At 46.3% G+C, this 18,504-nt stretch overlaps 1 protein-coding gene across 1 annotated transcript in view; it reads right to left on the bottom strand.

Moving 5' to 3' along the window:
• LOC144140948 (protein sprint-like) overlaps positions 1–18,504 on the bottom strand; it is a 72,735-nt gene that overhangs the window by 26,336 nt on the left and 27,895 nt on the right. The window contains exons 13-17 of the mRNA XM_077672441.1: positions 18,031–18,106; positions 16,628–16,759; positions 14,160–14,217; positions 9,695–9,990; positions 863–1,028 (exon numbers count right to left, since the gene is read on the bottom strand). Of these exons, the coding sequence (XP_077528567.1) occupies positions 863–1,028; positions 9,695–9,990; positions 14,160–14,217; positions 16,628–16,759; positions 18,031–18,106 (728 nt within the window). The remainder of the gene's footprint in view (positions 1–862; positions 1,029–9,694; positions 9,991–14,159; positions 14,218–16,627; positions 16,760–18,030; positions 18,107–18,504) is intronic.

Consider the following 18,504-nt stretch of genomic DNA (forward strand, 5'->3'; position numbering starts at 1 on the left):
TCGCACTCTTTTGTCACTTTAAGCTGTCAGTGCAGTCAAATATGAGAGTGAAGTTTCATCTTTGCATCATCTAGTTAAATGTGAAACATGAAATATGCATGTGGCCAATCTATCAGACCATTAAGCAAAACTATTTTTGTTATTTACGGACCAACTCTTTCCATTAGGAGCATTTATGTGGTTAACTATCCTAATAAAAAAGCTGAATATCACATTAAAAAGATCTCCCACACCTTATGAGTTACGAGACTAATTACCTTCACAAAGTCACCCCACGATAATTGACTAGTTACGCAAGAAATCAACAAAATTTTTTGTGAGTGTGATCAGGAAGGTCTATTTTGTGCCGAGAAGCTATTATATTACTATCATTCTATATCGTTTAAGTATATAAAATATAACAAGAAACGTTTCATCTTCTTTTCAAAACCAGGAATACTGTCACGTCACAATGAAAGTGAAACATTTCTTTTTGGATACCTAAAGGAAATAAAGCGATAATATAATAGCTTCTCGGCAAAAAATAAACCTTTCTGATCACACTGACATTAATTTTGTTGACTTCTTGCCTAATTAGTTGATTAATCTTGGGGCGACTTCGTGAAGAGAACTAGTCTTGTAACTCAACAAGTACAGAAGATATTCTTTAAGCTGACTTCACTTTTGTTATTAGGATAGTTAACTACACAAACGGTCCTAATTTGATTACATTTGGTTCATAAATAACAAAAATAGTTTTACTCGCCAACTCCCCCCCCTTAATTCACAGTGAATTCAAAGTTGTGACGTTCCTCACGCCAATTACGGCGCTTCCGCCGGTCTTCGCGAGAGGGGAGGAGATTTAAAAGGGCGGCCCACTCACGGACTTCCTTGGTGGTCATGTGGGGCATGACCGGCAGCGTCTTGGCCACAATGCTGCCGGAGAGCTCGTCCGGGATGACAATCTGCATGAAGCCCTGCAGGTCGGCCATGCGAGGGTACCGTAGGGAAGACGTCGTCCGCTGCCGCCCTGTCGTGCCCTGATCGTCCTAGGAGAAGCCAGACAGAACAGAGCGATCGTGTTGGCGACACAGGGGTGGCTACGCACAAAAGGTAATGCGCAGCACAAAGTTACTAGTTTTTTAATATCAAAAGTCAGAGTTGGATTTAAGTGATGGCTTTTACTGAAGGAAGGCCATAAGACCCTGAAGGGGAACAGGGAAAGTACAAACTAGGAACAGGTTATAAAACAAAGGTTATCAAAAACACACCTGCGTTTCTTTTTGCCACATTACCTCTTTCGGGACCGCTCCATAGGCCATCGATCACATATGATCGATGGTTTCGCGAGCCTGCAGAATACAAATTTTCGCTCGATGGAACACCTAGCGACATCTAGGAGATAGTTTGAAAACTGGAGTTTTCTCTTTTGTGAAGTTTCCTTTTTTATCGCCAGGCGGCAACGCATCAGATATTTTATTCTGACGGGCAGTGGTTTCGAATGTAAACAAGCATGGCGTCATACTCGCGTGAGCGCGATAAGAAATCCGCCTTGTCTCGTCTCGCATATCTTCGCCTTCTACTGTGGATTTTAACGATGAGAGTGGCAGTGAAGATTCGGAATGCGGCTTTAGAAATCGGATTTCACCTCGAGTGAGGATTCGGGTGTCGATCAGCCTCGAACATCAAATCGCACTCGAAGGTGGGTGTTGGTTTCGGTTTCAATTGGCTGTGGAGTAGGTATGTGCGCTCGAAATATGCTCTGGCTGGTTTATATTTGTTCGCTAGGGTGTTAACTACCTATGGTGGTGATCTACTGCCACCAGCGCAGAAACGGATCAAGTTTTTGCCGAGACGAGAGCCCGGCATGTACCTGGGCAGCAACGTAGCCATGGCCCTAGTGCCAAAGAGATCACACACAAAACAAAAAACCAGTTACACCAAGCCGCTTCAAACGTTCGCGATAAAGAAAGAAAGCATTGTGTTAGATTTTGTATATCCTGAAATAATTTTATTCTTCTTTAATATTTTTATATTTACGCTTTTTTCTCTTTTTCTGTAGTTTTCTAACGAAGTTCTTACTTTAAAAGATTTTTTCATGGTTCTATCGTCACTGTTGAAGTAAAACTTGGTGTTGTATGTCAAAGAACATATAATTAGCTGCATTTTGGTATATGCTAAGGCAGGATGGTGCCTTTGCTTTATGTTATAAAAAATTTGTACCGAGACCTCCCTTTTTCATCACTTTTTCAGGCGGTCCCGAAAGAGTTAAAGTTCAGCACCCGTCACAGAACCACTGACCCAATCAGAGTTACATCAATCACAAATCAAACAGCTTTACAGAAACAATTCTACATCGATAATTCTACAATTGCCTTTAATAAGGATTGATTGATTAACTGATTGTGGGGTTTAACGTGCATACGCTCCACAGGTGATGAGGTGCGCCATAGTGGAGGGCTCCCATTTAATTTTGACCACCTGCAGGGGATCTTTAACATGCCTTTAATAAGCAGGGGTCAGATTGAATTCAATGAATACGGTCCTGTTCATCAGATGGATTGCAGTGTAGGGCTTGAAGTTCCGATCGTCCTTGTGAAAAGGTGGAGCAAGCACGCCCTGATAAGGTGGTAAAGATGGGAGATTAATTATTCACGAAAGGTGCATTGCGGAGTATATGTTGTACAGCGATGGGCCCATTTAAAAAGAATGTCGGCTAAAACAAAAAGTTTACAATTTGCATTAATTTTCAAGAGATAAATAAGAAGAAACATACAGCAATTCGCTCAACAAGCGCCAGAGTTCTTGCAAGCACACTTTTCTCATTCATTTGCAATGTTTTCCACTACTGGGCCAACAGGTGGTCATACAATTGGTCACGAAATTTAAACTTACAAGCTGCAAAATCCCCACCACACAAGCATTATAAATCAATGTTTTAATAAAGTCTGATCGATTCTGCAGATGTAATAAACAATAAATAAAAAATGGCCGCATATCTGCTCACTTTGCTGCAAATGTCATTAAAAGATGATTGCCTTCTCCAGCCTTGGCACGTTAATACTCTTTTCTCCCTCGCCCATGTTTTACACTCTTCCCCTTCCATCTTGCTCATACCATGATAAACATGGTGGTTTGCTCAAGCAAATTCAATTTTCCCGCGTGCCACTGCTTGCACGCCAACTATTGAAACATTTCATTACAGCTGGACTTGGGATGCTGTTACGCGGTCTAAGGCTTGGGCGCAAGCTCCTTTTGTATATTTGGGTCAAAATATTGTTTCCAATGTGTATTCTTTTATTTACTATCGCAAATATCAAGCACACATCGATTTTGAATTAACAAAACACTGCTTAACACCAGCTTTGTATTGATGTTTTAACCCAAATATACCTAATGTTTTAGTTTTGCTCAACAATGTTGACAAGTATGAAGACAGTTTAGTGGTTTGGAAAGGTTTCTTGTTTTAGAATTCATTTTAAAGGGGTACTGACACCAATTTTCGGCATTAATATTATTGCATAGTTCGCTTCCTTTACTCAACAGAATACCCTGGCTGAAATATGAGCGGCCTGCGACGCAAAGAACATACTTTTAATTGGACCGCATTTATCGCGCCGACCGAATAGCATGCGGGGCGGCGCTCAGCAAATGGACATCAGCGTGACATCATCCAGTGATAGCCAGAAGAAGTAACGCGGCAGCACTCGTCAAAGACTCGTGACGTCACTTCCCGCGCGCGGCCCCGCGAGCGGCGAGCGGGCGCCAGCGCATTCACAAACGGGTGCACGTAGCCAGAGCTACAGGCATAACCGCTGCCAGAAGGGCACTGTTGGCACAAATAAAGTTCCCCGCACGGTTAACGAAGCGATAATATAGCCCGGAATCGCAATACAAGTCGCCATCAAGAGGTTTATTGAAAGCGGTCATCGAATTTCCGCCGCAATAGTAGGCCTGGCACCTTCTGCAGCTCAGCCATTCAGCTCCGGCGGCAACGTGGTCGAAACAACGCTCCCACTGGCCTCCGGCGTGTTTTTACATCCGCACGAACCGGTAAAGTCATGCCAGGATTCTGTCATATGCGCCTTTTGGGATGAAAGCGCGGGAAATTAAAACAAATGATTTTCAGGCCGTTCAGTGTAATTAATTATCGCGCTCTCAAGCATTTAAAGAGCTGTTTGGGATTCACCAGACCATTAAGCACCGATAATAACAATAAAAATGGAACATAAAATTTTCGTGTCAGTGCTCCTTTAACCTTTGCGAGTGGGTGAATCAAGGTGCAGACAGACAGACAGCCAGCATACTGAGAGACGAAAATTTTTTGGTTTAACTCTTTCGTTACGGCGAAAAAACGGCCGATTTTAGGTGCTTCCACAAAAACGTTTTTTTTCTCTTGAGCTACTGGACACACGTAGCCTTGCTATGCATAAAATTGTAGCTTATAGATTGCTCTTCCAAACACAAAGCAGCAGTTTTGTTAAAGGTACAATTACTTACAGTTTATTTGTCAAGTAATCAGAAAAAAGCCCTCAAGAAAAGTATACGAAAAACACAAATCGGCACTTTTACCGAGACTACAAATTATTTCAGGTATTTTAAGATATACAAATTGTTCCGACGTTCCTTGGCTATGAATCAATATATAAATCAACAGTGTACACCAAGTTTTTGATTTTTGAGGGCCCGTCAACCTAACGCAACTGACGGCTGTTCTACGCCACGAGGGCACTCAAGGGTGAGTGAGTCTCTGTAAAATGTGCATCCAAGTACCATACTTACCCGATTCTAACGCGCACTTTTTTTCCGGAAAAATAGATCGAAAAATTGCATGTGGGGTTAGAATCGGATACGAAACCGAAACCGAAACAGCGGAAATTTCGTCCCACCCATCGCCATCACCGTGTCAAGATGGCGCTAAAGCTTTTAGCAACGATTTTTCGGACGCAGGAAGCATAGGCGCCTAAGCTTTTCTATCGGCGTTCACACAAATCGTCAAATTGTTCCACTTGCGCGCTTGATAACAGCAATGGCAGCAGTGGCTGTCACGCGTTCAAAACGAGCGGTCGGCTGAAGCGTGCGCCTCTGAAGAAGCTCGCAAGATGGGCATGTGAGGCGTGGGCCACGATCCCATCGACCATGGTTGAACGTTAGTTCAGAAGTGTGGCATCGCGAACGTGCTTGAGGGCACCGAGGACGAGATGTTGTGGTCAGCGCAGAGCGACGAGGAGAGAGATGAGTGAGATTACTTCGGGAAATAAATCACCCGATTTTCTCGCATTCGTTTTTCTTGCTCACACAGTTCCGTGCGCGTTACAATCGGAGGTGCAAGTTTCTTTGGTTTTTTGTCAGGAAAATCGGGTGCGCGTTAGAATCAGGTAATGACGGTATACTCTTTTGTGTCCTCGCACAAAATCCTTATCAGTTCGGTGGTAAAAAAACAAGGAAAAAAATGCAGCGCTCTCGACAAGCGTCGCACCTGAACGCTGCAGCGCTAATCTGACACGAGCGCCAGGTTATCTTGAAGGTGATAGCACGATATGGCGCGGTGCATTTGGCAAAATATCCAGGCCGTACGTTGTCGGGACCCTAAACACAAAATCAAAACCACAGTCGTCAGATAAGAAGCACGTTTTGTTTATAAATACAGCGCGGAGTTACAACGAAATTACCTGCCAGCGCTTGTTGAAGTGCGAGGCACCTGAACCGGAGCTTCGTCGTCCTAACTAAAATCTGAAGATCCCACATCATTGCTTGACCCCTCACTGCTGCTGGAATCAAAAAAATCGACAGCAGGAGCTGCCGAAGTGCTTGCTACAGCAGTCCGATCGTGCGGAGCGCGGCGCGAACCCGACGCCATTTTTCCTCCTCCTCCCCTCCCCCTTCGGTTCAAATTTCTCTTGCTACACCACCACAACACGAGACACATAAACAAGCGAAACCGAAATCGAAAGAGAAGATGCCAATGAACACACCAGATGGCGATAGTTGCTTGTGGAGCGTGGGTTTCAGATTTTGCGGGAGATTTAAAATCATCGGACGCCGGCTTCCGATTGCCTATGGCGCCGTCGTGAAAGAGTTAAGTAGCCCACGAAGACTACAGTCAAACCCGGTTATAGCGAACTGTAGTATGCACCGTGTTTAGTTTGACTTACCGTAAAAACCCGAATCCAAGACGACCCCGAATGCAAGACGAACCCTTAAGTGACAACAAGCAATTTTGGAAAAAAAGAAAAGAAAGCTTACATGCGTTTATTCCGAATCACTATCGCTGCTGACTTCCTTGTCACTGACTTCTTGCCAGAGAAGGTCATCTTCCGACCCGTCTAGCGCATTTGAAATGCCACATTTCTGGAACGAGCGAACGACCATGGTGTCCGGAATCCCGTGCCACGCATCCAAAATCCACCCCACAAGCTGAGACAGCGACGCGCGCTTCAGACGGCCCGTTGGAGTGAGCGCGTGGTCACCTTCTTGCATCCACTCGTTGTACAGGCACCTGACCCTGTCCTTAAAAGGCTTATTAATGCAAACATCCAGAGGCTGTAACTGGGAAGTCATCCCTCCTGGGATGACCACCATGTCGCACTTGTTGTTCGCCAGCAACGCTTTGCTGGTATCACACGTGTGGCCTCTAAAGGAGTCCACGACCAACATGGACCGCGGACTCAGGAGTGCTCCGGGACGACGAAGCCAGACGAGCCGAATCCACTCGTCGAACAGTTCGGCCGTCATCCACCCTTTGTCATTGCAGCGGATAATGGCTCCACGAGGAAACACTTCCGTCTTCGGAAGAGTCTTCCTGCTGAAGATGATGTAGGGCGGCAGTCTCCTCCCATCTGCAGTGCAGGCCAGCATGACAGTAACTCGTTGCTTCTCGTTGCCCGCCGTTCTCACTTTCACTTGCTTGGCTCCAACTGCCTCTACAGTTCGGGTCAGGGGCATGTCGAAGTAGATCGGAGTTTGGTCCGCGTTCCCTATTTGACCCAGGCAATAGCCGTGGCGGCGCCGCAGTCCGATCACGTAGCGTTGAAAGCTGGTTAGCTTCTCTTCAAAGTCGACTGGTAAGCGTTGACAAATTGAAGTCCGCCGTCGAAGAGAGAGTCCAGAGCGCTTCATGAACCGCTGCACCCAATATTTGCTGGCCTTGAACACGGCTGCGGAAAGGCCACGCTGCCGAGCGATTTCCCTCGCTTTTGTTTGCAACATCTCGGTTGTGACGGCGATGCAGCCATTTCTTGCATTCCGAACGAATGTCAGCAACTCCTCTTCAAGTTCTGGGTGCCGTCCTTTTCTCGGCCCGCTAAATGCCTTCCGAGTGCCGGAGCAGCTTTGCAGGCGATCAGCGTCCTTCATCCACCGTCGAACATTTGCCTCGGAAACGCCGTACCTCCTTGCTGTAGCGAGATTGTTCCCTGTCTCCTTCGCGACTACAATGACTTTTCGCTTGAACGACGCTGTGTAGTAGCTTCGGGATGACATCGCATCCGCTGCTTCGAAAGTGGAGTTACAACTGAAAGCGCGATGGGCGCGATGTAACACGATCAGCGAAAGCAACACGTCAAAGGCCAATCCACACGACGGACCGAGTCCGCGGTCCAAACGGTCACGTGATGCTACGTCACGGTCCGCCGCGGTCCGATGCAGCGGCGAGAGCATCCACACGGCGGACCGCCGTAGCAGACGACAGAGCGGACAAACCAGCTAGGTACACTCTCTACCGCAGTGCTCCCAACCGTACTTGCGAACCCATACGAACTGCTCGCGCCCGCGCCGCGCATGGTTTACGGTATGTATATTTTGCGCTGGGTTTCGCGGTTCACGCACGCATCGAGCCTCGACGGCCTCACGCACGCATCGAGCCTCGACGGCCTCGATGCGTGCATGCTCCCTGTCTCCCACGGAGGGACATGCGCGCGCGCTCATTCAGGCACCCAAGACCGCGCTTGTTTTTTAGACAAATCGTTGGGCGACTGATCACATTATTTTGTTCCGATGGAGAATAAATTCGTGAGTTTAGGTATACTCGCGGCGGCCGCTGCCCCCCCCCCCCCCCCCCCTCTTTTTTATTTTTAGGATTTTTGTTCGCACCCGAATCCAAGACGAACCTGCGATTTGGCGTTTCCATTTTTGGAAAAAAAGGTCGTCTTGGATTCGGGTTTTTACGGTATCCAATAGTTCGATATGGCCATATCCGTCTATAACGACTTTTTTTGTTACGAGTTCGCAATACGCGGGACCCCCTGCCATTTCCACGTAGAGAAAGAAACGCATAAATTATGTCATTACCTTACACAAAACAATGCATTTATTGCATGCAATAAAGCTACTTTCCGCCTTAACTGCCTATTTCACAAAAAAGCGGTGATTTTTGCTTTCACTTTCGCTTTGGCAGAGGCGTCGTTTGCGCCAGTTCAAGTCCGTGTCCTTCAATATCGAAGTAATATTGGCAGAGCACATCGACTGGCGAGAGCGCTTCATTAACCTTCATTAAAGCACTGAGGATGTCCCCTGTGGCGTTTTCAGTCTCTTCGGTGCTTTCAGCAGCACCAGCTGCCATGACATCAGTGACGCTGTCTGTGCCTAAGGGGGCTCACACTGACGGCAAAGTCGTCTTTCCCACTCAAGAAATCCTCCGAGGACACTCCTTTCGGCACAGCATCTGGAGCGTTGGCGAGCTCTTCGCACAGTTTGCCGATGATGCCATCTTGGTCCGGACTTGCTGACTGGATGTGCTCCGTCGTGAATCCCGTGGGTCGGAAACAGTTACGGAAGGTGTCAGGTGTAGCGCTGCTCCATGCGAGGCTCAACATCTCAATCATGGCCAATCAGCAACTCAATCGCTGCTCCGAGACCACGCATTTCGGTGGCAATTGTAGGCGCCCCGAGTTCGATATATCCGATGTGAACTTGGTTATAAGGAATATGCTTCGCAGGCATTTTCGTAACAGATTCGCTTTTGTTTGATATATAGCATAATTTGCTCTATCTCGTTCCGTTATAATCAGGTTTGACTGTATTGTCTTTAATGTCTCAGTTTCATTCAGGGAAATGACCCACTAAGACTAATGTATGCCTGAGAATAAGAACACATCATGGAAACTCTTAATTAGATAAATTCTCATTCAAGAAGCTGCCCAGTTTGGCCTTTTACGGTGCCCGAAATGCCACCCAACCTTAGTCGTGTGGCAGCCTCCCGGTGAGAAGGGAAATTGTCACTCATTCATGCCAAATTTCGTCACTCTGATCACAGTCAAATAAAAGGACAGGTTGCCCGCAGGTTTAGGTGCACAAGCCCACAGCACAGGGGGGAGTGAACTAACGATATTCGAAGATTTGACTCATTTGCAAATTCAAATACTGGAAGTAATTTGAACTTGGGATCCAATTATTCAAGAAGTCATTATTCAACTTCAACTGGATGCTCCAGCATTTTCACACAACCACCACCTTGTCTTTTCACTAGTACTGAAATCGACCTTTCAGGCATCCTGACTGCCCTGAGCCTAGCAATGGAATAGCTCAACAGCACCTTGAAAAATGACCTCACCTAAAGCTACTTGGGCTCGCACACTCAATATCTGAACAGCGCTACATCCAAAAAGGTTTGAATTAAACCAGTCACTCCTCGAAACAAAACCCCCCTGCCTATCAACATCACCCCACCATCAACTCCCCAGTCCCAAACACCGCTCTAAAACAGAAGACAAAGCACCTTTTTGCAGGAGGAGGTGGATCGGAGGACAGCGGTTGGGCTCCCCGTGTCAGGCGCAGCGGTGTCCTTTCCCTCTTCCCCCTCGTCCTCCCCCTCTCCTCCCTCCTGGGGGAGATCGCAGGAGGTGTCCCCGAGTGCCTTGAGCACGTGCACGGCGCTGCTGAGGGTGGTCAGGTAGTAGCCCCCCTCGCCCGTGAGCAGGGAGGGGTGCAGGAGCCCCCACATGTAGTCCGCCTCCACTTCCGCGGACACCATCCCGCACTGCACCAGGACGTGCAGGAAGATGGGCAGGAAGTCTGCGAGGGAGAGAAGGCGGGGGAGAGAGGGTGAGAGAGAGGAGAGTATGACAAAATACAGCGTTGTTCAATTTGAAAGACCTGGCTTTGGCAACTCGCTCCGTTTCATCACAGCCACAAAAGGCGTTTTGTCTAGACAGAAAAAATACGAGAAATACGGCAAAACTTTAAAATCCCTGTATCGTTCACTAGCATTTGCTCAATCATTTATACTTCGAACCGCGATAGAATGGAATAATCTGCCGTCACACATTGTCATCGAAACAAATGTCTCAAAATTTACAGATCCTTCAAACAGAAACAAGCTGACCTAACACGATATCACTGCCTCATTTGTAGATTTATGTTTTCCTTTTCTTGTTATGATTTATGTTTCTTTCCTGCATGTGAGCACTTTATCACAGCACCGAGCCAACGAAGTGGCGAAACAAGAGATAGCTGCTTTGTGTGCGCAAAGCTGACGTCATCACGATCACCTTATACGTGCGATTTCTGTGCCCGTGCCACGATAAGGCATGACTACTAGGGCAGTTGCAAAAGCACGTCAAAATTGAGCATTCAATGGCTTTCAATACACTGGGCAGGCTGCTTAAGATAAGCTGTGTAACGCAAGACTCAAAGCTATGGCGCGCCTGCTGAGCCTACCATTGCAGACGTCGTGTCATTGCAGACGTCATGTCACTGCAGATGATGTCATTGAAGACATCGCGGAAACACATGATTTGGCAGGAAAACCAAAATTTTAACTCAAACTGATTACTTTCTCAGTGAATAAAGCATCGTCTGCTCCCGGACAAGCGCTGGGGGCACTACAATACACAAAACCCTTTGAATAAAGCAAACTTGTATTTTGTCTGCATGGCGCCCTTTAAAGCCATCAAGGTATTTCAGTTCAACTTTCCTATACCATAATTAGTCCTTCTTTGCATAAGTAAGACCAGTACCCGAACGAGTCCTTGCCAACATTATCGTGCAAATCGACGACATTTTCGGTGTGCCGCAATATCAGCCAAATACGTGCGCTCAAGCGGAACCTGAGAGGTAATGTCAATAAATTGAAACTTCTCTTCATTGCATCATACCCCATTGCAGTCGGCACGTACAAAATAGTACTTGTTAAGCTTTTAGAGCCGACAGCGATGGCGGCTCAGAGACCAGTAACAAAGTCAATTGAAGCTACGCACATGCCACTAAAGCCAATAATAATAAGCTTATTTGGTGGACCTACATGCTACTACATGATATCTTAGCGATCTCTCTGACTGCCCGCTCAATGTCCACCGATAGCTTCCCCCACCTCCTCAGTGCTTCCATCTTTTAATGTTGCAGCGGCGGCACGAAATGACACCCTCTAAGACCATGACAGTAAATTTGGAGCACTATGGCGCAATTTTGTAGATTTTTATCAGAATGGCGCAACAATCCTTCGTTATTTTCTTGCGACACGTCATAGTCCAGACACCAAGGTGCTTGGTCTATAACAAACGGGCACCACGACAGCGTGAGCCCCAGACCACGCCCCCATAAAACAAAACCACATCCTCCTCTTGGGCTAATGCAGTTGACAGGTGCAATTTGCTTTCGGTGCATTCACTGTTTTCTGGACCTAAAGGGACACTAAAGTCACACCATGTTTCCTCAGTCACTAGATTAGTTTTATTGCAGAGTGTCTTTGGAGACAGAACACACACTAACCAGTGGAGTTTCTTTCTGCTATCTTAACCTTCTCCAAGAGCAGTCTAAACAACATACGCCCATCCAGCCTCACATTTTGCGACATCCCAAATCATAGACAAGAAAACTGTCTTAAAAAAATTGTCGGGGAGTGTTACAAGCTACAGGTATGTAATGAGGCAAACGGTGCCTACAGTTTTATCACCATTGTCACACACTGCACCACACTTCAAACAAAGCGTGCTAAATATGAGCTCAAGCCATGTTTAATAGGTGTGTTAAGTTATGGGTAGATATACCGTATTTACTCGCATAATCCTAGCACTTTTTTTCCAGAAAAATCAGCGTGAAGTTAGGTGGTGCGATAATTATGCGGGGAAAAAATTTCGAGTGGTAAAAACAAGCTTAAACAAGATTTGAATAGGTGTGATACATAACCAATACATTTTCAAGCAGGACTTTACTTCGTAATAAAAGTACAAGGTCGACATAAGCACGAAGCACAAAACTTTGTTCGTTGTGGCCAGCCACCGCTCAACTTCACCCCCCCACGTTTGGTAGTGGGGGACCCAAGTGGGAACAGTCCTAGTCCGAGTCAGTGTTGCTAACATTGCTGGTCATTGCCTTGTCATCAGCTCCGTATTCCATGTTGGCTTCAGAGGCTTCGTCTCCATTCCACACCAAATGGTCCTCAGCCGCATCCAGGTCATTTGATATGCCCATCTTCTTGAAGCTCTTGACGATGACGTCTGTGGTGATCATTCCCCACGCCTCCAATATCCAGCTACACAGCAGCTCCACCAACGGTCTCCTTATCTTGCGAGCCAGTGTCACAGTGTGTTGGCCTTCAGCCATCTACTCTGCGTACAGCCTTCGAAAATTACCTTTGAACAGCTTCTTCAAAGGCACACCCAAAGGCTGCAGCATGGCCGTTAAGCCACGACAGCTAGCTCAGTGCACAACTTTAAAGGGACCCTGCAGCACTTACCATCGACTACTCGGAATGTGTTTTGGGGTAAAGTCTATTGTCCCAGCAACCTCTTTCCACAAGAATTATGAAAATCCATTCACTATTGCTGAAACTACGCGCGATGAGAAATCGCGCATAATTGTTCCCTCTCAACTTGACCGCAGACAACGCGTCGAAGGCTGCTCCCTCTCTCTTGGAGAGGGGGGCGGCTCGCAGCATTCTCTTCGGCGGCCTTCGATATATCACAGGCTGGGGAGTTTTCTTCTTTCCTCCTATTTCTGTTCTGTTCTGGTCTATTTCTGTTCTGGTGCCCCAAAAAAGCAGGCATGGCTGCCTGCTCGCAAGCGCGCGCTCAGGCTGGTAGGGCATTTTTGAATATGGCTTCAAAAAATTAAAACGAGTGCAAAGGATGAGGACACAGAAACACAGTAGACGGGACGAGCGCTCGTCCCGTCTACTGTGTCCTCATCCTTTGCACTCGTTTTAATTTTTTGAAGCCATGAACCAACACGCCCAACAAAGCATTTTATTGAATATGTCACTTAGACTCCGTGCACACTCAAAACACAAAAGAAACGCCAAAGCGTACAGGTACAGGCATAGAATAAGTTGGCACAAAGAGCTGGCGACAGTGGATCGTCACAGGAAATGCGAGAAATAAGCCGCAAAGTTGACCAGCGACAGCCAATAGGACAGCCATGGCCTCAATGACGTCGTTTAGGCCATGCCAGAAGTGCATAATGCGGGAAATCGAAAAGAGCGCGGTTGGTTTTTCCACTTCTTTCACAGCGATTTGCGTGCTCACAACTTCACGTGCACGTGTAATATTTGGCTCTGGTAATTTCTGGCAGTGTAATCTAAACGCCGCGCAGGTTTACAAGAACTGCTCAAAGAGGGTTGCAGGGTCCCTTTAACTTTGCGCCTCCTTCAGTTCCTCGTGCGGCCATCTCCAGTAGCACACGCTGAACTTGTTGACGCCAAAGGGCCTGCTTGCGGCGCAGTTGCCATGCTCTATAGCGTGTTCGATAGCTTTCAGTTTGAAAGCGGCTGTACAACTGGCGTCCCGTCTCATGACAAGGCCGCACTGAAACCAGCACAGAACGAAGAGATGAAAAACTTCTCAGAATTGCAGAAAGCAAGCTCTTGACAACCGATTAGACACTGGCTACTGCTCCTCCAACGAAAGGATGACCGGGCCTTGCACGAACGCCGCCTAGTAGTGCGCACGACAGTGTGAGTAGCATTTGAGATGGCGCTAGGCTGCTATGCGCCTGTCGTGCCTGGATACACTGCGCTGTACGCCGAATGGGGTGGCAGCGAGCGCATGCATCATGCGGGTTTCGCGAGCAGACAACTTTCGCTGTCGCAATTGTGGGGGTGCGAGGAAACAAATATCGAAGTTCTGGCAGCTTACGCTAGGGGTGCGAGGATTACGCGAGTAAATACGGTACTGATGGTGATGGGTGGCCATTCTTCGCAACGAACTGACACTCTCAAAAAGATGGCACTGCCTCTCCCCACTTACCGTCAGCGCCTAAAGAGACCGACTCGCTGTCATGATGGGACTTGCGGTCTTTCTGGACCTGCACCCGAGGATATCATCAAGGCATCAGATGCACGCTCAACACACCTGAATTCAGCTACAAAGCACACTGAACAGGTACATCAGCGTTTTTGCCAGACAGTATAGTGCACACATGCAATTTAGCTTGAAAGAACTTGCCTCTGGTAACTCACGGAACTCCACAAAACACCCCAGCCATGAAAGTCATTTCTTTAACACTTTCGTGATCGTGCCTATTCTCAATGATAGTATGTTATCGATGAATACAAATTCAAATTTTGGCGCTTTCGGAGCGCTTCTGGACAGCTAGCGCCATCCAAAGGGTAAAAGAGGAAGTGCTTCATCAGTTTCGCTTTCGAGTTTCTTTTCACTTGCGCGGGGTGGGGGGATTCTAAAGCTCCTTCACAGCCGGGCGCACGTGGTTTCAGTTGCGGCGTTGATGCCGCTTGCCGATGCTCTATGGGAACAGCAAATTTTGACGAATTCCGATGAATCTGGGTTGTAATCTCTGGATGATGGTAGCAGCACAGACAGCAAAACTGTGTCAAACCGCCCTTACCGTCATCAAGTTCCCGCCGGCAAGTTTCACTTTCTTCTCGGGCTGTTCTGTCACTGCCGCACATTGATATAAACATATCTGGCCTGTTTTAAAGGTTACAGCTCTTATCTGCAGGATGTCAACTCTGTTCGGGTGCGACCACTTGGCGCCGGCGGCACAGTGGACCCAACTTTTGTTTCACTGCGTTGAGCAACTCCTTCGGGCGGTGGCATGATAGGCACTGGTGCTTTTGTATGTATGTAAATAACTCTTGTACTTACAGAGCTCATATTTGCATTATTATTCTAGAAAGGCCTTGCATTCAAACCACATATTTCAATACCTTTTATGTTCACCCTAAGCAAAGAAGCATTGATGTTTTCATCATTTTTTTTCTTTTTGTTACTTTTTTCTTGCTTTGATAAATTTTTGATAATAGTCATAATAAATCTGTTGTTTGAAATTAATAGTGGTTGGAAAGCCCTATCCTTCCTCTATCATTTCATACCTTCCCCTTTAGCATCAATCATTTTCTCTGGCAGGAAAAAAATATTTCTCGGACCACCCAAAAACCACCTATTTTTTCCCTGGTCACGAAAGTGTTAACCACAAAAAAACTCAAGTAATAGTGAAAACGCTTTAAATTTCGAGCTACAGTGACTTAACGTAGGCAGGAGTGTCACAATATAGGCCAGCGCAACAAACATAGCTATGAGTGTGTTGACTACACTTTATCATTCAATTATCAAGACGACACAGAACTAGAGGCCCCACTGCAATCACACAGACATGTTTCTTGGCAGTGGACTAAATCGGGGGCCCGCCAATCTCAAACAAGATTCCGTGACATTATCGAGAAATCGCTGAAAAGTGGCTCCGCGGGAGTCGCCACTACTTCACCTGTTTTTGTTCATTTCTCGGTCATTTGTATGAAATTTGTGATGAAAATTTACGTCACTGTTATCAGCACCAAATAGGGCTTTCTAAGGGGCCCTGCATACACAAAACACAAGTTCGGTTCATTCGAAAGGCTGCCTCATTAGAATCATACTGACACCACTTTTAACCTAGACTTCACTCAAATAAGCTACATAATTAGGAAAAAAGGAAATAGCCATACGTCCCGCTAGCTCATTTCCCGCAACAGAACCTACGATGTCATGCCCAGCCAGCTCTGCGATTGGAGGAGGCCAGAAAAAGCAATGCAATTTAGGCAGAGCTTACAAGCTTGCCGAATGAGCCATTTGTGCTTAAATTAAGAGCACATTCATTTTACAGCAGTAAGAATGGTGGGGGTAAACCGTGCAAGTTACGAAAGTACGCGTAAACATAGAAGCATTGATGCGTACTGCTGTTGATACTGCGCGTACTATGCTGTTTTAGCTGCACAGCACTGCAGTGCTTTGGGGTGGTCTCAGATGACACTGGCCGATTGGTGTAAATGATGGCGTCTTGTGTGACCATATTTGTTGAGCGAACACCATGTTTCAAAAAACAATTATTTTTTACCTTAACAAAAACAAACCAGGTACAAATACGGTCAAAAACAAAGCAAAAGCAGAAAAATGGCCCTTCACGGCATAGTGGCGCCATCTAGGTTGACTAATGGTAAACAAAGCTCTGCAATAGGCTGCATTGTGATTCCTGTGATGTCATTGCAGACGTCACCAAGACACACGATTTGGTGGGAGAATAAAAAATTTAACTAAAATTGGTTAATTTCTCAGCGAATAAAGCATCGTTTGCTTCCGAACAAGCGCTGTGGGCACTATCAAACACGAAAACTTTCAAATAAAATAAACTTGTATTTTGTATTCATGGCCTTGCCAAAGTAAGACAGCATAACGGCCGTACTCTGCCCACTCAGTCCCCATTTCTCCTCAAAACTCACACTGCTGTAGATGACCGAGATGGCAGCCAGAAGGTTCTCCAGCTTGCGCAGGGGAGAGTAGGCCCGCTGCAACTTGCACAAAAAGTGCTGCACCAGCTCCAGAGTGACGCCCCGGGGCGGCTCCAGGTCGCTCTGGAGGCGCAATTGGGGTAGTGCTCAGAAAGCAGACATTTACACTGGGAAGCATCACAAGTGCCAACAGCAATGGGACAGAACGTGCATGTACATGGTAATGGGGTCACTGCCACACACAGAATACGAACGTTTGATGAAAACCACTGCATTCAGTCGCGTAATCATCGTACTCATATAAGGATCGCACCACTAATTTTTCTAATCAAAAAGTTGCACCACGATCCCACACTGAACTTGCCGCCGTGAGTAAAGTGCCACTTGCTTTGGGAGCATTAGAACGCAGTCAGCAATAGCAGTGTGGACTCTGACGAGGGAGTGTGCGATGGAAGTTTAGATTTGGACTCTGAGTGACCTTGTGTTCGCTGAGCAATAAACGGGCATGGCACGATTCCTGTGAATAATGAACGCATACATTTAATACAAAGGTAAGTCTTGTTCAAAACTGATTTACTCCTTACAGTCAATTCCAACATGCAACGTATTTATATTCTCTTTCGTGTACGCTGAAATGTTGCATCAGAATCCTATACTACGCAATGATCACATCCCCAACTTTGCATCAATGTTTTTCTGGTAAAAAAGGTGCGATCATTATGCGAGTAAATACGGTACGATCCGAGTTAACTGCCTAGGCCCCAATGAAGTGCACCATACGACACAACACACACACATAGGCTACCTCAATGCATGAGCATATAAATTAGACCTGCATTCTTTAACTACTTTTCAGCATATTTCATGTGCCAAATAACCTCCTACTTTTAAAGTATAAATCTTAATGAAATATTTTACTAATCACTTGCCTCAAATTCACCTTCAAGTCGCTCATGAAAGTGGTCAACATAATATTTTTCAGAACTGCTCAAGCAACTGGGCACTTCACTAACCTGCCAATTTGAAAGTTTATTTGGAGTACTGCTTCTTTTTTTTCTCTCTCTAAATAAAGGAAGAATTGATTAATTGATTGATTGTAGGGTTTAACGTGCCAATGCTTCCCACGCGATGAGGCGCGCCGTAGTGGAGGGCTCCAGATTAATTTTGACCACCTGGGGGTCTTTAATGTGCGCTGAAATCTCGAACATGCGGGCGTTTTTGCTTTTTACCTCCATCAGAAAAGTGGCCGCCGCGGCCGGGAATCCAACCCGCGTTCTCGTGTAAATAAAGAAGGAAACTTTCTGGAGTTGCCAAATGGAAAATGTCAGGACAAGCAAGAAAACTATAGGCCAAGCTCTGTTGCCTTGTACTGGTGACCTTGACGCTGGTATTACCTTGATGCCAAGCTCCTGGGGTGTCTTTGTCCGGGCAAACTTGATGTTGTCAGATAGAAGCTTCAGTGAACCAGACCTGGAAGACACGCAGGGGTGATTGGGAGGCAGCTTTGGTAGTAGGCCAGGCATCAGGCATGCAACAAAAAACCCTTCAAGACCCACTCAAACAACATTGAATTTGGAGTTTGATGCACTAAACCAACACCCCAGCAAGGCACAGTGAATAGCTACACATTATTTTGTGGCCACGCAAACTGTACCACTTCTAACATCATGTGGACAGCTCTTCTTGTTTCACACCACCACAGCAGAAACAATCATGTTATGAAAATGGTATTTTAAGGAAATCCTGAAAAAGCTTCTTCACATGAGCACCAATTCTGATGACATACTTTCAAAGGACTGGAACATCATTACAGAGAAGGCAAGAACAAGACCACATCCACAGCAAACCCCAGTCGAAAGCATTCCAGG

Source organism: Haemaphysalis longicornis, unplaced genomic scaffold, assembly GCF_048455015.1.
Source record: "Haemaphysalis longicornis isolate Haplotype H1 unplaced genomic scaffold, Haemaphysalis longicornis Haplotype H1 scaffold_57, whole genome shotgun sequence".
In the NCBI taxonomy this organism is placed as follows: domain Eukaryota; kingdom Metazoa; phylum Arthropoda; class Arachnida; order Ixodida; family Ixodidae; genus Haemaphysalis; species Haemaphysalis longicornis.